This window comes from Dipodomys ordii, unplaced genomic scaffold (assembly GCF_000151885.1).
Source record: "Dipodomys ordii isolate 6190 unplaced genomic scaffold, Dord_2.0 Scaffold80, whole genome shotgun sequence".
NCBI lineage: Eukaryota > Metazoa > Chordata > Mammalia > Rodentia > Heteromyidae > Dipodomys > Dipodomys ordii.
In genome coordinates, this window is record NW_012267296.1 from 9,340,271 (window position 1) to 9,356,818 (window position 16,548).

Here is a 16,548-nt window from a genome sequence, read left to right on the forward strand (position 1 = left end):
AGGAAGGAGGGAGGGAAGGAAGGAAGGGAGGAGGGAGGGAAGGAAGGAGGGAGGAAGGAAGGAAGGAAGGAAGGAAGGAAAGAAGGAAGGAAGGAAGAAAAAGAAAGAAAGAAAGAAAGAAAGAAAGAAAGAAAGAAAGAAAGAAAGAAAGAAAGAAAGAAGGAAAGAAAGAAACTTACCCAGCTTACCCAAGGAAACAATTAGTACCGTATGGATTTTGATATGCATTATATCTCTCTAAGAAGGCAACTAATTTGTGAGTTCAAATATTTGTGAAAAATTAGGTTAAAAAATTGTTGTGGGGAGGGGAAAGAAGGAGGAATTAAAACGGTCTCTATTGATCTAATTATTAATACGAAACAGAAGTAGTATCAATTTTAATATTTTAGCACTTACCCTTTTTGCTATATAGTTGGCCACAGGCAAACATACTAGACAGTCCCCACTCTAACCCACTAGAAATTCTGGCTCAAGAAGTAGAATTTTTAAAGTCAGTTGCAACAGTGGTATCAACTAAAAAAATAGAGCAAACTGACCTGGCAAAAGCCTGAACCTAAACTTCAATCAAACTATCAAGAATCCTATAAAGCTTAGAGAAGAGACAAAGACAGCAAGAGGGTTTGAGACAAAGGAGATGGGGGTGTTACAAAAAAGTTAATGATTGTCCCTCAGATTCTTCTTTTTAGATTACTGTTTCTTTTTTGAATTTTTATTGTTATTGTAAAGGTGATGTACGGAGAGGTTATCGCTTTGTAAGTCAGGTAATAAGTACATTTCTTTTTGGACGATGTTACCCCTTCCTTCATTCTTAAAGAATTACTTTTATATAAAACATTAATACTTGCTGTTCCCAAGGTAAAAGGATTATAGATAATTGTAGAACATATTTTCCTGATAATGAAAATAGGGGGTTTCCCCCCACCCCAGAATACCATAGTATCTGATGGAAATGGGCAGTGACACAGTAAATCTCTCACTTGTAACTACTGCTATAATTGGGCTTGAGGAGAAATGTATAGTAATTCTGTCCCAGCAAAATGTTCAAGGACACAAGGAAGTGTACATTGTGCTCAGATCTACTGCTCACACCCCTTTCTAGTAAAATGTCAGGAAAACTAGGGAAAGGTTCAACGGAGGTAATAATTATCATTGTTTTTAGAAGAGCTATTCAGGGCCATCAATGTCAGGGTACGTGAAAGGAATGATAAATTATATTTGGACATTTATTGAAGACTGACTATTATGAGACAGTTTTCCAACAGGCAGACAACAGGGCTGTCTCAGAAATATCACTGCTTTGGAGCCTCTCATACATGTCTCCTGATTTACAGATAATGTTAGTTCCCCCAAATTGGCATGATTATACTCCATCTCATTCTGGAGCAAGGAATAGGCCAAGAACTCTATATAGTCTTTTCTTGCCCTAGATGCAGTCTACTCCAGTAGCTGTCATATATATTCTCTGAGTGAATGAGTAGGGTGTGTGTAAAAAGAAAAGGATGTACAGCACAAGTCACACATCCAGAACCTGCTATAGATAATCTATTTAAAGTGTCTGTCCTGTGCAAGGGTCTTCACTGTTTCTGCCAGTTGTTTAGACACTTACATATGTGTGGATACATGCTATCAAGTTAGCTATATGTAGACGTTATTATATGAAAGCTCCATAAATTCTCTAGAACTTGATAATTATATTTGAGTATCAGATTATCTCATTTACCTTTGTCTTCTTTCTTGATTTTTATTAATCAGATTTCAAGTCATATCACAAATAAAAAGGAGAGTGATTTGCTTCCTAATCTAGCCATTCTGTACTACTTTCAGCTTCCTGGAAGCTAGTTGACATGAGGAGGGGCTGAGGCACACAGTGTAAGAGACTGAATTGGGGGAAAAATATATGTTTTACTTACTTATGATTAATATAAAATATAACCCATCTCATAATGATAAGTTAAAGTATAGAGTGTATACACACATGTATGTGCATATGCGCTTACATGTGTGCTTGCATGTACACATCTACTACAATGTTGGGGATTGAACTCAGGGCTTTGGATATGGTAGGCAAGCACTTACAGTGATCCAGCCCCAAAAATGCTTTCTAAAAAGTCAAATACAAGATTCCTTCAGTTTGAAAAGTAGAACAAATGAAAATTGTCCATTTCCTACTTTCCATAAGAACTATGATTTTCTTATTATTCTTTTACAAAAACAATTTCAAATTTTACCAGTAAAACTTAAAAAAAAACACTTGTTACATGATCAACACAGACTTTTTATAGTAACTGAAAGTAACATGTCTTTTTTTTTTTTTGTAGTTGGTCATGGAGCTTGAACTCCGGGCCTGGGCGCTGCCACTGAGCTCTTCAGCCACAGTACCATTTCCAGTTTTCTGGTGGTTAATTAGAGGTAAGAGTCTCACAGACTTTCTTGTCCGGGCTGGCTTTGAACCGTAATCCTCAGATCTCAGCCTCCTTAGTAGCTAGGATTATAGGCATGAGCCCACCAGTGCCTGGCTTAACATATATTTAAAGACAAAACTTTCTGACAATGCTTGGATTTCTCTCAATAGAAAAGCATTAATTGGACATTTTGAGTTAAATGACAAAGATTTTTTCAGCTGGGATTCAGTGGTTCATGAACGTAATTCTAGCTACTCAGGAGGTTGAGATCTGTAGATCATAATTCAAAGCAGCTTGAACAGGAAAGTCTGTGAGACTCCTATCTCCGATTTACTACCAAAGAGCTAGAAATGGCACTATGGTTCAAAGTGTTAGAGTGCTGGTTTTGAACACAAAAGCTCTGGGACAGTGCCCAGGCCCTGAATTCAAGCCTCAAGACAGGCACCAAAAAAAAGGGCTTAATTGCTCTCCCTCAGAAATATTCATCTTTTCTCTATTTTCATTTCCAAAATAACTTTTGAATAGTTTACTCATTACTCACTAAGTTGAGTCTACTATAAAATAAAAAATTAGCAATGAAGCTGTTATAAATAAATGGTTTGCTATATGTATACATGTGATTATGATGTTAGAGAAAGTAATGCAGTGTTTGTGTGGTGTTAGTAAAACACTGAAAGCCAAAGCTTCTTGTGCAAAATAATACAGCTCTTCTTTTGTTTTCAATATCTGTGCTTTTCTTTGATCCCTTAATATGTCTTAATAAGGTATTTCTTTCCCCGCTTTCCTTTCTCCTCTCTACTTCTTCCTCTCACTGGTGATCCTCCTGTCCTGGCATCCAGAGTTCTAGGATAATGGATATTCACTATCATGCTTGATAAAGATTTTTCAACATGTAATTCTCCTTATGTTATTTGTTCGTGGTTTATTATGCTGCTCTGGATTTTATTTGCTGATATTTGGGAATTTCCTTTGAATATTGCAAGCAACCACATCTGTGTTTGACAGATGCACGAAGCGACAAAAACATCTGCTCAAAGAATGTCACTCAAGTGGAATATATAGCCTTTGCAACTTCCAGAGTTACAACTATCCAATTTTCCAAGGTCAGCAGACTCTCCCAAGATAATGCACTCTAAGGTGTCCTGGATGCCAGCTTTGAGAAACCTTGATTCACTCTTCAGTTTCAAACCCCACCTACTGGGTTGTATAGCTCTGCTTCACAACTTCCTCACTTGCAGTTCAGGGCTTGCACACTAAAGACTGCCAGGCTTGGAGTCAGAGTGTATACTAACTTCCAGCCCCAGCCCACTACCGCACCCATAGTCAGCTCTGGACCTAAACAGGCCTCTGCAAAGAAGCACTGTTGTTACATTCTAGAATGTAATGATCAGAATGGCAAGAAAATATTGTGGCATTTATAAATGACTACAAGCATATGCCTCTGGTAAAATTATACCCACTGACCTGAAACAGGGCCCAAATGTGACCAAAAATGCTATCTTGCTTTGCCTCCTTCCTCTGACACAGTCCCTAGGGAGGCAGTGTACCCAGGCTGTACCAGCCAGCTAGCATCCATCCCACGCTACGACTATGGGATAATTCTCAGCCTACTTATGCAGAAACTTTGACACAGAAGTAGGCATATACTGGGGAAAAAATACTGTTTTGGGGGTGAGGAGCGGTAACTCCACATACCTTCGCACAGATGCTCTGCACTTCAACTCTAGTAATTGCTGCCCATTTCTGCTCATTATGTCCTCATAATCAGAATTAAAATTAAAATTGTTCTCCCAAGTCCTTTTACTCATTATTCTCTTTGTGCTATTATAAATTGGAGTTCTTAGTAGAAAGAAAATAGTTGTATGAAAGAACTCTGTCGCCTTCAAAACAAAAGTATGGAAGCTGAAAAAAAAATAAGGAATAAAATAAGGTTTCGGTGTATAAATACCAGTATAACTTAAATTTACATGTCAAACTGAAACCACTCTGAATTAAAAACCCTTAGTATAACTTTTAAGATTGGAAAAGTAATGAAAGATAAAATATTAAAATATATCATTTAAATAAGCCTACAATAAAAATACATTTATTATTAAGATGTAAAAAGATAAAATATAAAAATATATTTTAAAAAGGTCTCTTGTAAACTAAATGAAAGTAATGTAAAATACACTGTATATACAACAGTTATAACAGGAAAGACTTCATGAAAATAAAATATGAAAAAATAAAAATGCTGGGTGCTGATGACACATATCTGTAATTCTAGCTGCTCAGAAGGCTGAGATCTGAGAATTGTGATTTAAAGCCAACCTTGACCAACAAACGCCATGAGTTTCTTATCTTCAGTTAACAGGAAAAAGCCAGAAATAGAGATGTGGCTCAAGTGGAAGAGTGTTAACTGTGAGCAAAAAGCTCAGTGACAGGAGCTGGGAAGGTGGCTCCATGGTAGAGTACTTTCTTTGCATGCACAAGGGCCTGGATTGGATTCCTCAGCACCACATAAGCAGAAAAAGCCAGAAGTGGCGCTGTGGCTCAAGTGGGAGAACACTAGCCTTCAGCTGAACAGCTCAGGGACAGTGCCCAGGCCCAGAGTTCAGGCCTCATGACCAACCAAAAAAAAAAAAAAAGTTCAGTGACACACCCAGGCCCTGAGCTTAAGCCCCAGGACAGGAAGGAAAGAAAGAAAGAGGGGGGGGAAGGGGGAGAGAGGGGGAGGGAGGGAGGCTGGGAAGGTGGCTCACTGGTAGAGCACTTGCCTTGAATGCATGAGGTCCTGGGTTCAATTCCTCAGCACCACATAAGCAAAAAGGAAAAAAAAGCCGGAAGTGGCGCTGTGGCTCAAGTGGTAGAGTGCTAGCCTTGAGCTGAACAGCTGAGGGACAGCGCCCAGGCCCAGAGTTCTGGCCCCACGACTGGACCCAAAAAAAAAAAAAAAAGAAAGAGAGAGAAAGAAAGAAAGAAAGAAAGGAGGGAGGGAGGGAAAGAAAAGAAATGACATCTAATGTTGATCCTTTTTCCAAATGTGAATGCAGAACTTTATCATTGTTACTTTGCTTATTGAGCCATAGTTTAAATACTTTTCCTTGTTAATATTTAATGCATTTTATTTTTTTCATGAGTCAGATCTTGCTTTTTTCTTACACAAAATCTCTTAGTAAGAACAGTATCTCATTTTGTGCAATATCCTCCTTTTAAGTATTCGCTCTGTATTCTAAGCTATATGATCCTTTTTATTATTATTAACTTCAAAACTTAATTCTAAAACCTTCCACTCAAACATGATACAAGGAGAAGTATAATTTATAAATGAATGTATTTTCAAAAGGTAGTGTTTGGGGCTGGGAAGGTGGCTCAGTGGTAGAGCACTTGCCTTGCATGCCTGAGGCCCTGGGTTCAATTCCTCAGCACCACATAAACAAAAAGAAAAAAAAGCCGGAAGTGCAAAAGGTAGTGCTTTTCAGTACATCACTTTAACATCAAGACACAGATTACCCAAGATTGTGTTAGACAATTTACGATTTCATTACCCAAGATTGTGTTAGACAATTTACGATTTCATGAACTACAGACTGACTTCCTGAAAGTATACAATAGACTGTTGGGCTGGTAGGATATCTTCCAAACAGTCCCTGACATCTGGCACTGTAATAATCCCCTGGGATCTATAGTTTAGTTCTCAAGTTCAACTTTTTGATAATGCCAAAATGATTCTCAACTTTCAAAGGCTGGGGAGGGTGATTCTCAAATGAATCTCAGTGGTAGAATACTTGGTTTGAATGTGCAAGGAATGATTTCAATCTCAGTACTGAAAAGGTAAATCTGTACCCAAATGTGATATTTACTCCTGTCTTAAACTCCTCATATAGAAACTAACCGTAACTATACAATTTCTAAGTGGTTACAATATACCAAAAAACACTTATTTTTCAATTTCAGCTTCAAAACCAAATAATAAATTTTAACCTCACAATTTCTTCCTAATTTTTAAACTTGTCTTTCAAAATCCTTGTGTGTGCGTGCATGTGTGTGTGTGTGTGTGAGAGAGAGAGAGGGATGGAGGGAGGGAGGGGGAGAGAGAGAGAGAGAGAGAACTGGGGCTTGAACACAGGACCTCCTGATCTCACTTGGCTTTTTTGCTCAACACAAGTACCCTATGTTCAACATCTTCTTTAAAAAAAAATCACACGCAGGGCACTGGTGGCTCACGCCTGTAATCCTAGCTACTCAGGAGGCTGAGATCTGAGGATCGCGGTTCAAAGCCAGCCCGGGCAGGAGAGACCATGAGACTCCTATCTCCAATAAACTACCAGAAAACCGGAAGTGGCGCTGTAGCTCAAGTGGCAGAGCGTTCGCCTTGAGCTGAAGAGCTGAGGGACAGCGCCCAGGCCCACAGTTCAAGCCCCACAACCAACCAAAAAAAAAAATCACACGAATTAAAAGTTTAGTGTACAAAGGAGGAGGCTGCAATGCTTGATAAGAAATGTACGCATTATCCTGCCCATGTAATTGTAACCCCTCTGTACAGGATGTTCACAAAAAAAATTAAATTAAATTAAAAAAAAAGTTTAGTGTAGGTTGATCTCATTTACTCCCTGTAGAACTCACCAAATGTTTCACTTAACTCCTATAACTCCCACAAAATTCTTAGAAATTGTAAATTTAATCATTGTTCTTAAATTTTCAGCAGAAATTCACTAGAAAGCTTCACTCCAGCTACTGCATCTTTTGGGTAATATAAAAGAATTTAAAAATGGATACATAGGTCCAATTATATTTAGGTTTCTATGAACTCATATTCTATAATTAGGGGTAATCTAAATGAAATTCATATTCACCTTCTTAAGAAACAAATCTATGCAAATTACATGGGACATAGCCAATAACCCTTATCTCCTCCTACAAGGTGTGTTCTCTACTTCAAAATTCCTTCTAAAAACAATGTGTCTTATTTTTTGCTCACCTACCTTACATAGAATACTTCTACTATACTGGAATGAAGGTTCATATTCTGCATTCTAGTACTATTTACTAAGATATGATAGCTTTGATTTGTCTGCTCTGAAGAAACCTAAGTCTTATACTTGATACAATAAACTATCCAAATTGTCCTTGGTACTTGTAGGATAATTAACTATAAGCATTTTCATGATTTTACAAGTTCATCAGGAAAACAATATCATATCACAGTATGGAAAATGTAAATATCCAATAAGATGATAGACTAGCCTAAAGGATCAGAGCAATGGTTCAGAATTAAATGTTTCCACTGATACTCTTAGTCTCTTTGTTCATCTTTAAAATGGAGAAAGAAGATGTGATATGATGGTACATACTTGTAATCCCAGCAATTGGGAGGCTAAAGTCAGAGGATTTTGAGTTTGAGGCTAGCCTGGGCTACATAGTTATATTCTGTCTCAAAAAATGGGAATAGTAAAATACTGGTTCACTGAATAATCTCAAGAATCAAGTGACATATACAATGTTCTTATAGCTATAAGTGGCATTTTACAAAAACTTCATGAGAAAGCTCTTAAGATTTTCTTTTCTGGTACTAGGGGGGAAAACTCAGCCTTTCACTTGCTTAAGCAAGTAGTCTAACACTGAGAAAATTAAAGTGAGGTGATTCATCATATTTTTAACAAATTAATTGTCTACTGTCTACCTTCTAAATGAACTTTCAAATATGAAAGAGGGAATGTTTTTCAATACCATAGAATTATGATTACATATATGCCTGTTATCTTAATTTTAACATTGAGAAATATCCTACACTTATGATGAAATAACTGTGGAAGAGGTGGTGAAATAAACAGACACAATTGTCTCATGTAGTAACTGTTACCTGAGATGAATATTCTCTAGTGTTTAAAAGGTCTTCTCTTGACTCATTGCTGGAAATCTCCCAAGTAGAAATGTTTGGCTTCAAATCAACTCTGTGATGGAGTCTTTTTTCCAGAAAGGACCAAGCCAAAAAAATAGAACTCAAAATCTAGAGTCCAGAACTAGCCTATAAATTAAGCAATATTCCCTTTTAATTTAGATTTACAAAATCATATAAAGCTGCCTTGGGGCTGGGAAGGTGGCTCAGTGGTAGATTGCTTGCCTAGAATGCATGAAGCCTTGGGTTTGGTTCCTCAGTACCATATAAACAGAAAAAGCCAAAAGTGGCACTGTGTCTCAAGCACTAGCCTTGAGCACAAAGAGGCTCAGAGACAGCACCCAGGCCCTGAGTTCAAGCCCCAGGACCAGCAAAAAAATAAAAATAAAAACTACCTTTGTATCACATGGGTGCATAGCCACAAAATCACAATTTTGTTGTGTTATTTTTTGTGGAGGTGTGGGAGTTAAGACAAGATCTTTACAGTAGCTTTTGCTAACCTGGAAGCCTCAATCCTCTTGGCTTCATGTCTTGAGTGTGGAGATTACAGATATGTACCACCACGCCCCCAAATGAGATGACTTTCAAAGGACAGGATTAAAGTTGTAAAAGTTCAGTAAGTAGCACAGACCACCATAAAACTGGGCAAACATGATTTTAAAATATGACTTTGGTGAAACCATTTTACCTAAAAAACCCTATAAATCATAAAATAAAATGGTGATAGTAACCTCCCTACTTGTACTTCCTAACTCTGAAGCACAGGTTATAGAAAAAAAAACCCATTGCCTAATAAAGTATCATCCTAACTTAAATGGCAGTTGTATTTCCAATACACAAGACACACTGTTTTTTGTTGCTATTGTTGCTGCTGTTTCTGCCCGTCGTGGAGCTTGAACTCAGGCCTAGGCACTGTCCCTGAGCTTCTTTTACTCAAAGCTAGCACTCTACCACTTGAGCCATAGCACGACTTCTGGCTTTTTCTGTGATTAACTGGAGATAAAAGTCTCACAGACTTTCCTACCAGGGCTGGCTTTGAACAGGGATCCTCAGATCTCAGCCTCCTGAGTAGCTAGGATTATAGATATTAGCTATTGGCACCTGGCTACAAGACAAAGTTTTAGTGTAATATTAACATAAATTTTGATAGAAATATGTGGAGTATGTGTAAATGATAATGTTTAGGAATGGGTCTTGAAGTTGCAACATTCTCAATTCTAACCCAACCCATGCCATTTCTAGCTCCAAATGTGTTCTTGAGCAATACGCCTAATGCTTCTTTAAAATCTTAGAGACATCCTTTCAGTGACATAAAATAGAATACTAGCTCTTACCTTAGTGATATTCTAAGGGTTAAATGAGATAATTATGAAAAACACTGGCAGAAGACTGCATATATGTGAAGCATAAGCAAGTGTTAAAGTCAAACCTTGGGTCCCCATGCTAGTGAAAAGTGAACACAACAAAATTGAGCAGAATTAAATGCTTTAAATGTACAGTTTTTGAATTTGTTACAGTATTTAAAAAATTATAACTGAGCCAGGCGCCAGTGGCTCACACCTATAATCCTAGCTACTCAGGAGGCTGAGATCTGAGGATCATGGTTCAAAGCTAGCCAGGGAAGTAAAGTCCATGAGACTCGTATCTCCAATAAACCACTAGAAAACCAGACGTGGTGCTGTCTACAATAAACCACTAGAAAACTGGACATGGCGCTGTGGCTCAAGTGGTAGAGCACTAGCCTTGAGCTGAAGAGCACAGGGACAGCGCCCAAGCCCAGAATTCAAGCCCCACAACTGACAAAAAAAGAAAAAAAATTATATCTGAATTTTCCACTGATATCCTGGCAGTCTAAAACACTTCGCATAACCCATTATATCCAAAATGTGAGGTATTGGCTCAGAAAACAATTCCATTTCTTAGAATTATTCTAGGCTGGCCAAGCGTTAACATGTTAGCTTTGTCTCTCATACTAATAAACATAGTTATCATAAATGAACTGCTCTTTTTTCCTTAAAGGATTTTTTAAACATGGTCTAAACTAGAGGGTAGAAAAGTCTGTTGAGTCTTGTATCTCCAATAAAGTTCCAAAAAAGCTGGAAGTAGAGCTGTGGCCCAAGTAGTAGAACACTAGCCTTGGGCAAAAAGAAGCACAGGGACAGCACCTAGTCCCTGAGTTCAAGCTCCAGGACTGGCATAATAATAATAATAATAATAATAATAATAATAATAATAAACAATAATAAATGTTGATCATTGGTCAAATGTCAGAAATATAAGTGCATGAAACAAATACTGTGTATCATTACTGTGGTTATTATCAAGAAATTATTGCAGGGATGGAGGTATGCTCAAGTGCTAGACACCTGCCTAGGTAGTACAAGTTCCTAGTTCAAATCCCAGTACCACCAAATAAAATAATAATAACTTACCAAGGGGTGGGTTATGTGGCTCAAGCCTATAATCTTAACTATTCAGGAGGCTAAGATCTGATTATTGAAGTTCAAAGCCATCCCTGTAAGAAAAGTCCATGAGATTCTTTCTAATCTCCAGTTAACCACCAAAAAGCTGGCAATGAAGCTATGGCTCAAGTGGTAAGGAGCCAGCTTCTAGCAAAAATGCTAAGGGACAGCACCCCAGCCCTGAGTTCAATCCCCAGTACTGATACACACACATCTAATAATGATAAATAGCCAGGCACCTGTGGATCACTCCTATAATTCTAGCTTTCTCAGGAGGTTGAAATCTAGAAAGCACGATTCAAAGCCAGCCAGGACAGGAAAGTCTATGAGACTCTTACCTCCAATTAACCACGAGAAAATGGGAAATGGAGCTGTGGTTCAAAGTGGTAGAGTACTAGCCTTGAGCAAAATTTCTCAGGGACCAAGCCCAGGCCTGAGTTCAAGCTCCACAACTGACAAAAAAAAAAAAAAAGAAGTTCAGGGACAATACTCAGGCTCTGAGTTTGAGCCCTAGGGACTGAAACAAAAAGACAGAAACTCATTATAATGTACTTGCTTTCATTTTGTAAATTTTTGAGAAGCAAATGTGACTTCTTTGTATTGTGGCGGGGTTGAGTAAAATTTTGAAAACTTACGTGTTACAAGATACAGGTTGCTCCAAAGACCTCGGAATCAAAGCAGACACCCTGAAAACATTATAGTAAGGAGTAGGAGAAACCCTGTCTCCTTAGCACAGGATGAAATTTTCTTAATAGAGACCCAGAAACACAACAAATCAAAGAAAGTTTGGGCAAATGGGATTGCATGAAGCTGCAGAGATTCTGCATGGCAAAGGACATAGCTAGCAAGACCAATAGAAAGCCCATGGATTGGAAGAAGATCTTCATTAGCAATAAAACAGACAAGGGTCTCATAGCTAAAATATACTTGGAACTCAAAAAATTAAATCCCCCAACAATAAATCCTCAAACAAACAACTGCCCGATAAATAAGTGGGCTACAGACTTAAAGAGAAACTTCTCTGAAGAGGAAATAAGAATGGCCAATAGACACATGAAGAAATGCTCAACCTCTCTAGCCATAAAAGAAATGCAAATCAAAACATTGGGATTCTTATCACTCCAGTTAGAATGGCTATAATCAAGAAATCTAACAACAGATGCTGGTGGGGATGTGGACAAAAGGGAACCCTACTGCATTGTTGGTGAGAGTGTAAACTTGTTAAACAACTTTGGAAAGCAGAATGGAGGTTCCTCAAAAGACTCCACATAGAGCTCCCCCATGACCCAGCAATCCCACTTTTGGGCATTTACCCAAATGATCACAAACAAGACCATACTAAAGCTACTAGCACAACTATGTTTTTTGCAGCATTATTTACCATAACTAAGATATGGAACCAACCCAGATGCCACTCAGTAGATGAATGAATCAAGAAAATGTGTTATATATATATATATATATATATAGAGAGAGAGAGAGAGAGAGAGAGAATAGAATTCTATGCCTCCATCAGAAAGAATGGTATTGGGCTGGGAAGTTGGCTCAGTGGTAGAGCGCTTGCCTTGCATGCATGAGGCCCTGGGTTTGATTCCTCAGCACCACATAAGCAAAAAGAAAAAAGCCGGAAGTGGCACTGTGGCTCAAGTGGTAGAGTGCTAGCCTTGAGCTGAAGAGCTGAGGGACAGTGCCCAGGCCCAGAGTTCAGGCTCCACGGTCGGACCCAAAAAAAAAAAAAAAAGAAAGAAAGAAAGAATGGTATTGCCCCATTTGTTAAGAAATGGAAAGACTTGGAAAAAATTATATCAAATGAAGTAAGCCAGGCCCAAAGAAACATAGGTCCCATGGTTTCCCTATTTGAAATAACTAGGATATGTCTGGGACAAGCAGAAAAGGTCAAAAGCTATGTACATATGACCAGATAAGATGATGTTAAGCGAAATGAACCCCAACATAGGGACACAAGTAGTTTTTTCTTTCTTCCTATTGATTCTAACCTATTTATAATGTACCATGTGATTTATTTTTTGTTTCTTTGTATGTTCCTCCCCCACAGTATAACCCCTGTTTTCACTGTATTTGATGTTGGTGCCCTGCATCTTGTATATACATACACTTCTCTGATTTGGGGAGGGGAAGGGAAAAAACAAAATGCTTAAATAGGGATACAGGTTGACCCATTGTAACAAAATGTACAAGACACTATGTTGAAAAATGAACTTTACAATTTAGGTGGGGGGTGGGGTGGATGGTGGGGAGAGAGTATAGTTGTGGAGGTAAGAGGGAAGGGATGGTAGGGGAAAAACAAGGAAGCAACAATGCTTGATAAGAAATGTTCTCATCTTGCTCATATTATTGTAACCCTTCTGTACAGTATTTTTACAATAAAAATGTATTTTAAAAATGGGCTGGGAAGGTAGCTCAGTGGTAGAGCGCTTGCCTTGCATGCATGAGGCCCTGGGTTCGATTCCTCAGCACCATATAAGCAGAAAAATTTTTTAAAAAAGCAGGAAGTGGTACTGTGGCTCAAGTGGTAGAGCGCTAGCCTTGAGCTGAAGAGCTGAGGGACAGTGCCCAGGCCGAGAGTTCAGGCCCCACAACCGGACCCAAAAAAAAAAAAAAAAGATACTGGTTGCCCTGGAATACAAATAAATTAGGTTAATAGTGTCTTGTCAATTATCACAAATGTAGATTCCGAAAAACCCAGTATAAGATCTAATATTGCTTATTTCTATGACAACCTGGAGGAAAACTTAGAAGAGTCAACACCAATCCAAAGTCAAGAGACTTGTAAATATTCCCCGACAACTGCACTTAATTACAGAATTTTCTTACTTTTTGCAATTGTTGAATTCTATTAGAATATAGGCCTCAAAGTTTCTAATTATTGCCTAAGGACAATACTGTAGCAATCTTAAAGGAAAACTGTTGTATTAAAGACTGTAGAGTCCTTTTCTAACCTAAGCACTGCCCCATTTATGTTACGTTTGTACTGCTGTAGTGTTAGTAAGTATTATAAGATGAGACTGGATGTGGGAGTACATGCATGTAATCCAAGCATGCAGAAAGCTGAGGCAGGAAGATTGTGAGTTGGAAGCCAGAGTGAAGTACACATGGAGTTCCAAGCCAGACTGAGGTATATATATATACATACATACATATATTATCAAGACCTTGTTTAAAAAACAACAACAATGTATTGTTAGATTAAAATAAAGCACATTAGGGGGCTGGGAAGGTGGCTCAGTGGTAGAGGGTTTGCCTTGCATGCCTGAGGCCCTGAGTGCGATTCCTTAGCACCACATAAGCAAAAAGAAAAAAGCCAGAAGTGGCACTGTGGCTCAAGTGGTACAGTGCTAGCCTTGAGCTGAAGAGCGGAGGGACAGTGCCCAGGCCCAGAGTTCAGGCCCACAACTGAACCAAAAAAAAAGCACATTAATCTTGCAGTAAAATGATACAATAGAATTTTGATTGCAATATTTTGTGTAAGACTGAAACCATGTACGAATCTTTAGTTACCCATATGAAAATTGCAAACCAGCACAAATTTGCCTTTGTCAAGTTTGCAACAGTGTAATCCAATAAAGAAAAATGTATTAGTCCCAATCACTTCTGAGGGTCTTAGAAATTTAAGGAATAACAAAGAGAGAGGTGCAGTGGTTCTTAGTTGAGCAGAAATTCCACAGGCAGTTTCATGTTCAATCTACTTCTGAGGAAGGAGAAAAGGAAGAAAGCAAAGAACAAATAGCAGTATTGATGCCTCCAAAGGAAGCTTGAGTTTTTCAATATAATTAGGGGCTTAGCTAAAGGTATTAAGTTGGTCTTAGAAATTTTACAGCTAGGGGCTGGGAAGGTGGCTCAGTGGTAGAGCGCTTGTCTTGCAAGCTCGAGGCCCTGGGTTCGATTCCTCAGCACCACATAAGCAAAAAGAAAAAAGCAGGAAGTGGCGCTGTGGCTCAAAATGTAGAGCACTAGCCTTGAGCTGAACAGCTGAGGGACAGCACCCAGGCCCAGAGTTCAGGCCCCACGACCAGACCCAAAAAAAGAAAAGAAAAGAAAAGAAAATTTACAGCTAGTGTAGTAAATCAAAAGTGAGCAACTGATATTTACTTTCAAATACCAATTTAATATGTATGGAGAATAAGAAGTCAAGAGTTGTCCAAAGGACATACTGCAAGTTTTCTGAGCAGTGCTCTTTAGTGACTCAGGCTTGTAATTCTTGCTGCTTCGGAGGCTAAGATCTGAGAATCTTGGTTAGAAGTCAGCTATGGGCAAAAAAGTCCATGAGACTCTTATGTCTAAGTACTCAGCAAAATGCCGTAAGTGGAGGTGTAGCTTAATTTAATCATCCTAGAGCAAAAAAGCCAAGGAAGTGTGCAAGGTCATCAGTTCAAGTTCCAGCTCCAACACAATACAATTTTCTGTTTTTTAACTGAAACTTGTTCAAAAAAATTAAAAGATTAAATTTTACCATATTCCGAAATGGTCCTCACTACACCCAACACATGGGTAGTGGCCAGCAATGGCAAAGTTCTTCACCAACAAATCTATTCCAGCAACACCCAGATTTTGTCTTGGGTTGTAAAGAACAGAAACACTTTTATTCAACACTAAGTACACTCAGCTTTCATCCAAGTTTCCTACCCTGCCCAGACCTGTGAAAAAAACTGTTATTGTAAGTTGGCAATTAGTAAATGAATGCAGAGGGAAATGTCCTCTTTAGAAGAAATAAAAGCCACATGGCAGTTTTCAATCTATGTAAAGCCTTGGGAAATGTTAAAAGGAAAATCACAAAAGAAAAGTCATCACTGAGGTGGGAAAGGTGGAGGAGAAACTGGGGCTCAGACATTTTAAGATTAGAAAAAATACTCTATATCACTGTTCCCAAGTTCCTCGCCCATTTTATCAAGTTCTCACCGGGCTTTAAGCTGACTTAAATACTTCCTCCTACACATTCTCAAAAATAATTCAAACACCTCTGTAGGCTTCTATTCAGCACCTATCTTCAACAGCATCTTTTCCAGAAACGGATTCCATTCCCATCGTTCATTTCCTGGAGAATATTCATCCAATGTGTGATTTTACTTGACTTCAGCTAACCCTAAACCACCTACAACCCTAAACCACCACTTTCCCTTCTAGCAAAACCTTACCAGGTTTCTTCTTTTTTGAAGAAGAAATATGGCCTAAATGTCTTAAGACAGGCAAAGCCAAAGTCCCCATTAAAAATGAAATCGACTCAACAAAGGGGGTGGGGGAGAGAGAGAGAAGAAAGGAGGTGGGGGTGGGGTAGGGTGGGAGATGAGAGTGTCTTCGGAAGGAGAAGCTGCCGGAGAAACTTCTGCAGTTGAACGATGTAGGGGCAGAATAGGACTAGGATGGAAGCAAACAAAGGTGGGCTCCCCACTCCCCTTACCGCCGTAGAGCCGGAGGAGGATGCAATGTACACACGGATCACCATCCTGGAAACAGCAGTAGGCGATTGATTGTTGGGGTGTTGGAGCAGCTACAGCGACGGCTGGAATGAAGCTAGGGGCGGAACCCGGGTGGGAGGACGAGAAGGGCGGGAGGCTGGGAGGTGGGCGGGGCAGGCCAGAGCCTCGCCTCCACTCCCAGCCTTTCAATCTGCTCGCTGCGCGGCAGTCCCAGCCCCAAACCCCGGAAGACTCCCGCCCGCCCGTTTGCATCATTTCTACATTGTTTTTTTTTAATCCTAACACCCCCCCCACCACCACCACCACCAAGTAGAAAATCTCGAACTACACCGCGAGATTTGTTTAAACAATTCTTTTTTGACTACTCC

At 39.0% G+C, this 16,548-nt stretch overlaps 1 protein-coding gene across 1 annotated transcript in view; it reads right to left on the bottom strand.

Moving 5' to 3' along the window:
• The window catches only part of Sh3bgrl (SH3 domain binding glutamate-rich protein like), a 72,037-nt gene extending 55,746 nt beyond the window's left edge, over positions 1-16,291 (bottom strand). The window contains exon 1 of the mRNA XM_013025009.1: positions 16,162-16,291. Coding sequence (XP_012880463.1) covers positions 16,162-16,206 — 45 coding nt within the window. The 5' untranslated portion in view covers positions 16,207-16,291. The remainder of the gene's footprint in view (positions 1-16,161) is intronic.
• Positions 16,292-16,548: the final 257 nt, after the last annotated feature.